At 26.2% G+C, this 7,265-nt stretch overlaps 1 protein-coding gene across 1 annotated transcript; it reads right to left on the reverse strand.

Annotated features, from left to right (window-relative positions):
* Positions 1 to 1,229: 1,229 nt before the first annotated feature.
* On the reverse strand, positions 1,230 to 5,565 carry LOC149057860 (uncharacterized). The gene is made up of 4 exons (XM_089223680.1): positions 5,154 to 5,565; positions 4,477 to 4,993; positions 1,626 to 2,405; positions 1,230 to 1,460 (listed from the first exon to the last, which is right to left on the reverse strand). Exons 2-4 carry the CDS (start codon positions 4,914 to 4,916, stop codon positions 1,277 to 1,279), a joined length of 1,404 nt encoding a protein of 467 aa, XP_089079806.1. The 5' UTR covers positions 4,917 to 4,993; positions 5,154 to 5,565; the 3' UTR covers positions 1,230 to 1,276.
* Positions 5,566 to 7,265: the final 1,700 nt, after the last annotated feature.

Raw genomic sequence — 7,265 nt, forward strand, 5'->3', positions numbered from 1 at the left:
ATTTAGAGCTCACGAAAAATGCATATTTTATTTGTTTATTTTAATTATTGTCAATAAAATATTGTTTGTTTGTCAGAAAACTTGAATATTTAATACAGCTTTTATAGTGGAAATTAAAAAAAAAAATCCACATTATTTTGTTATGAGCATTTTAAGTTAATATTTGGACGAAATTCATTAAATAGAAAATATTGAAATTATTGAAGTTGTTTAATACTTAATAAATTATAAAATGTTCAATTTTTTTAGCTAAGGAATTAAATTAATTGAATCAAGGATTCTCATAAATAACTGTAAGTCAGTAACGAAAAAATCTAAAAACATATAAACACATTAATTTTTTCAGACCTTTTAATTTTAAATTTACATATTAAATTAATATTAATTACATATTAAAACCTAGAATAATGATTTAAGTTGTGCTTTATAATTCAAAAATTTTATTAGTAGTTATATCTAAGACTTTTAGAATACTTTATAATACTGTATATAGTATAGATTAATGGTGAAATAAATTACTTTAATAATTTAATTACAATTATAACATAAAATTTGCTTAGTAAGGTTAAGGTTAATATACACCATCTTCGCTCAGAATTATTTTTTCGCAAACATTGATAGTTGAATTGAAATTGAACTCATCCATGATCAGCGGCGAAACTAGGATCTATTTTTGGGAGAGGGAGAGGTGTGCATTTAAAAAAAAATTATCAAAAAAAATTTCTTCACTTTGAAATATTTAACTTTTGAAAACATTTCTGGGGGGTCCAATCCCTAACACCACTGGTTACGCCACTAGTCTATGACAGTGACTCATTAGTAGCTAGACACCTAATCCACAGTAGAGCTTTACTCACTTGTCCAATTTTTAGTTTTAAATTTGATAATAGATTAATTCACTCCAAGAATCTAGTATTAAATATAGCTATAATATAATATAATATAGCTGAGTTAAAATATTGATTATTTTGAACATATAATATTTTGTTATGAGGTTTGTTTCATGTTTATAAAACGCACATGTGTATGACGTCTTCTTAAATGAAATACATTAAACACATGATAAATTGAATTGTTTTATTCACCATCAATAATATTAACATTTTTAATACAACAAGCTCAAGTGATTTTAAATGTATCTTAACATATCGTATGGATACAAAATAAATATTAAATAATAAATAATAAAAAAAGAAGCTTGTAATAGCATTCATTATATGTATGTTGAAACATTTTAATAGTAATAAATAAAAAATAAAACAAAAAAGATTTTTACTTAGATCTTATACATTTTTTTAGTTTCATCGCATGAATAATGTTCACTACACCATTCCGTCCAGTTACTAGGTAGCAGTTTAGTGTACAAATTATCTAAGCGAAAATTAGTTACTTCAGTAAACGTTGAAACAAAGGACCTTATTTTTTTGCTTGGTAAATAGTTTGATATAGGTGATAAAGCCCTGAAAACATAAATAATATTTACATAATATTTTATTTGTTTATTGTTCATTTGAAATTGTATGCTGTGTTTTATTTTGATATAGTCACTCTAATTAACCATGAGTTTATAATAAAAAGTTTTTTTTGGATCATCATTGATAATAATGTCAGAATGAATAACTTACCAATTCAACCAAATTAGTGTCAAACTCGGTTTTTCTGCACCAGCCATAAGGCAAGAGACCATCTCCACGCACTTATCTGACCGCATGATTTGTCTGAAGGTAGCAAGTCCAGTTCTCGTTGTTTTAATACTATCTAAACGTCTCCTCCTAGTATCATCACCATTTCCATCTTGGTTATCCATATCCTGTCCCCCATTGGTTCCGCCGCTATTTATAGGGTTGTTCGGTACTAAAACCGGATCTCTCAACAAGCTGTTCATGTTCATTAAACGCGATAAGATCAACGGCCACGTAAATATTGACAAGAGAGCTGGTAGAAACAGTGTCATTTTCACAATTTTCATTAGGATCAGGGCCTTGATGGCAAGAACGAGTATGAGTAGTTTGAGTTTGAACAACATGAGCAAGAAGGCTTTAATGAAGCCCAGCGCTTTCAACTTAGCCATTGCGATCTTCACTAACGCAAATATACCGATTTTGGTCACATCGATGGACATTTTCTGTTTGCTAGGATGCCGAATTTCTGCGATTATGGGAACGGGGCGCGACGCCTGAGGTATTGGTTCGCCATACCAATCCATCATGATGTCTCCGCCTGACCATCCGCTGTTTGGATTTCGGTAGTTGCCAGAATCATAACTAGAAGCCCCTACCACACCACCTCCATCGCCAAATTCAAACGCACTTCCGTAACCGGTTGATCCGTCTTCATCGACAGTGATGTCTGTTTCAATAGGCGTCGGCCCGTACTTATTCAACTGTCTGTGATTAGTATTATACCTGTTGAAAAGATGGCAGAAAATAATAATATTATCGCAGCCCTTTTTATTAAACTTATAATTATTGAATAATTAATCCAAAATATATATTATATAAATATTACACATGTATATTATACTACACTATATCACTGTATTACTCAATGTTCACATACTTTAAATACAAAATACACCCTATATTTTTCTAATTTTACAAATAAAAAGTTAACTAGAAAGTCAAATTAATTTTAACCAGCGTTTGAAGTTAGGCATTAAATGTTAAATTAAGCGGTAAATTAGAAAATTCTGGTAAAATGATTTCCTCACTTTGTTATTATTCAAAAACTTATAACCCTAGGCACTTTATTACTTTCATTGCATGCTTGATTTATTATTAACTAAACGTTCTCAAATACATGAAAAATTTTTAAAAATATTTTGACTCGTTTTGAGTTATTTGTAGAGATTTTTAATTCAAAATGTTTGCTCTATAAATATCATTCAAGTTATATTCGTTGGGTCAAACATTTCGAAAATTTAAAAAAGGTCAAAATTTCAATGAATTAATTTATAAAAATCCATTGACACGATTTTTTTAATAATTATTTTAAGTTAAATGTTGACAATGTTTATCAAAATCTTAAACATTTTCAAATTAATTATAATCAAAAATAATAAAATTTTCAATTTTTATAGCTAAGTATTGAAAATTTATTCCAAGGATTCTCATGAATAATTCATACTATTACCAAAAAATATATTAACACAATTATATTTTTCAAACCTTTTAATTTCAAATTTGGGTGAAATAATATATCAAAACCAAGTATAACGATTTTAGTTATTAAATTGTATAAAGAATATACTCAATGCAATTTTTAAATGCAATTTTTTTGGTAAAAAAAATTTAACCTGCTGTTTACTTATGCATAATAGTTAAATATATTACTTTAATTAGTTTTATCACAATAATATCATACAATTCACTTAATAAATTTATAGGCTGACAAACTTTACTTAGAGTCGTTTTTCGTATACAATGATTATTGATTCAAATTTAACGCATCCATTACAGTGACTTTAATATCTAAGCTCGTAATGTACAGTAGAGCATTGCCGCCCACTTACCCGCTTTTTTTTCATAGGATGACCAATATTTTTGAATGCAAATTGTTAATAACGTGTTTTTTCTCAAAAATGTTGATGTATTCAATTAAAATTTTGAACTATTAGTTCTTAAGTTCTAAAATGAATTTTGTATAATGTATAGAAATGATTTAAAAATATATAAATGCATGTATCTAATACCCATCATGTATTGTTTTAAAATTATATTATTTCTATAGATAAATATATATATAAACACATATAATTTTGAAATTACTATAATCAATATAGCCCCATCAAAATACAAAATCCGTTATCTTTTGATCCTTAATAGGTACAGACAATTAAATAACTGAATAAATAATCATTCAAAATTATATTTGAAAAAATAAAAATTTTTAAAATATAATTTAAATAACAATTCACAGAAAATTGAGAGATTTTTATTTTAAAATAATATAAGTTGCTGTAGCATTAGAAAACTTCTTAGATCATACAAGAAAATTTTAATATTTTAGGTATTATGATCCTTACTATATTATTATATAGATACCTAAAAATAAAAACATCAGAATTTAAACTAAGTAAGATGTAAGATATCATAAATATATATTATATACACTCGTCTACTCACATATCCATTGCATTTTATATGTACTTAATTGTATATTTTGTGATTTTTCTATACAAAATATCAATTGTAAAAAACGAACGTATTTTATGATATAATTGATTTTAATTTATTCTATAAATTTTTATTTTATTTCGAAATATGGATATTACTTTTAACGGAGGTTCTTAAAATATATAAATATATAAATACGTAAAATACTTTAACACTATAGGTATATATAATAATATAATTTTTTCGATAAAATACACTCAAAAATCAGTTGAAAACAATATTTGAAGGTATCTACCTATAATTTATTCCACCAGAATTCCAGAAAATAGGTGTAATTAATTTTATACTTATATTTTCATACCTATTCCATTTTGGAAATCCACCATTTAACAACACATCTGCATGTTGATCGTCTTCAAATTCGACTTCTTGATCTTCTTTACTGAAGTAGAATGGATTTCTGATATATCTGCCACGTGTAACGAATGCCGGCATACTAGTAGTTAGCGAAGGGTACAATTTAGGATTGGAAACTGATGATGAAGTTTCGACAAAAATATCTGAATTCAAAGATGAAAATGTGTTATAATCGTCAGTATTTGACTTGCGACCTGTAGTTTTGAGTTCCACGCTCAAATCATGAACCAATTTAGATTTATCTTGCAGTTCTTTAGATGTCCGATTTTCTTGTATCAGAAGAGGAGCATCGGTCGTTGAATTGAGCTGAGTGGTTGTTATAAATAAAGAGTCATCGACCAACGTCAGTGCAACAGCCATAACTGTTAGCATTTTAAAACTCATATTTTTAAATAAATTGTTTTCAATGTATTAAGCCTTCAAAACAACGTGAGTGGTGCAATTATGTATATGTCAAACGCCTATAAATGTTTGAAACCATGTATTACTATTATGATTAAGTTTTTGTTAGGAATATTAACACAGATTATTAAAGTAATATTAATATTAATATCAACTTGATGCTAAAAAAAATGTTGACAGTACACTAAAAAAATATGGTATAGAAACTAAAATGCTTACATATATTTGTCTATAATTTTGTATCTATGAGTTCATTTTTGAATAATTATGATGGCAACAAATATAAATACAGATAAACTTTTATAGGCAATGTAATCAGCTGAGTTCTTAAAAAAAATTAAAACACTAAACACGTTTGCTAAAAAGCTTCTTAGCTATGCACATCACTCGATGACAACAAACTGCGACTGATCAAGTTCAGTGGCATTGCTAATGTCGATTTTCTGCAATGATGAAAATCAAAGACAATAGTGTCCATGAAGGAGGAGCAACGACTTAATTGGCTAGAATCTAGAACAATATGAAATATTTACAACGATTTTTCTTTCATTGTAATTGAATTAAATTGGTTAAACCTAACCATATGTAAAATGAAGACATTTTTGTGAATAGTGCTCTGGGTTAAACGAGAGTGAAGTCGAAATAATTGAACCGCACCAGTGCTCACTAACAGCGTACCTATATTGAAAGGAAATTAAATTGAACGTAATATAATTATGACACGTGGATGGGTATAAAACCGTTACAATAATTATTGAATACAAATAATATTAAAAATGTATAGAAAATACTTATTTTATGATTATTTAAAGACTAGCAAATTTGTTTATACAATTAAATTCAATTTTTGCTTCTTGAAGAAATACTATATCAACTGGTAAGTATTTTGAGTCTATACACTGTATATTAGATTCTATGCTATATAATTTTTTGGGATAGTTCTGCTGGTTTTAAAGATTAAAAATATACATACATACACACATACATATAATAGTTGGGCATTTAAAACCATATTTGTTTTAGAGATGTTTGGAAAACAGAAGTTTTTTTAATTATCAAAGAAATTTAAAATCTATATCTAACTTAATATAGTAAGTAAATTTAATGTGATGCTAGTCACAAGACGTGAAAACTTGAGGTAAGGCAGCACCAAGTGACACTGCTTCCAATTTAAAACAGAAGTTACACGCAAAGGAATGTGGTATGTTACTGAAATAGATTGAAAAATAAAGTGTTAGAGGGGGGAATTTTAAAAATTTCAAGTCATTCATTAAACAAAATATTATATTTAGAATTATTTTGAAAACGTGTTTTAAATATATAAAATAATATATGTATTTAAAGAATAAAAATAGCTTTTATTTTTCTAAATTATAATAGTAAGTATATTAATATAGTATTATCGAATTTCTAAATTTATGCAAGACACACACACATGTTTATTTCACAATAATAGATTTTGTATAAAATAATTATTTTAGATTATTTATGATAAATTACAATACCTTATTATTTTAAATAAAAAATATAATATTATAGTATGTTCAATGTTGTACCTAAATGGCTAAAATTAAATAAAAATATACATGTCATAATCTTGAAATAATTTTGGTAGGTATGTAATGTTTTTATTTTGAAATAATTACCAATAACTAATTGCATAAAAATATGCACAAAATATTTTCGCAATCTTTAAATTTAATAATATCATAAAACATAATGTATAAAACATTTATTATTTTTTTATTGAAATTAAAGCATCAATAACAGACCATTGGATTGTATTAGATACTTAAATCAATTAGACGAAATCGAATAGAATATCTTTCATAAATATAGTAAAATTTGTTTTAATGGAATCATCGTGGTCAGATGTGGACATGTTGAATTTTTGTTGGGCATCTTGTGTGTATCTGCATTCTGTGATAATGTTTTTGACTGAAGTTAAAATTATTATTACATTCATAAGTTTGTATTAAATTATATAAATAAAAATGAAAAGTAACTCATTTTCAAATACATAATCTACAAAACCCAAAAATCCAACCAGATTTAAAAGAAATTAATTTTCTGAAATTTTTAATTCTTATCAGTTTTCGAGAAAAACCGCGAAAAAATGGAAGGAAGTGAAGAAATTGAATTCAAATGGATCAACATAATATAATATTTGGATAAGCAATAAGTTTATATGTATATGTAGAATACATTAAGCGATTTTTTGTTTTCGATGATTTATATTGCACCTAACTATTTATTAAAACTCAAACATAAGTGCTCTATAGTAACTATTAAGTGATATGGTAGTGTATGTAGATTATTATTTATTCATTA

The sequence above is a fragment of the Diuraphis noxia genome, unplaced genomic scaffold, assembly GCF_037042655.1.
Source record: "Diuraphis noxia isolate RWA-SAM2 unplaced genomic scaffold, SU_Dnox_SAM2 contig0003, whole genome shotgun sequence".
NCBI lineage: Eukaryota > Metazoa > Arthropoda > Insecta > Hemiptera > Aphididae > Diuraphis > Diuraphis noxia.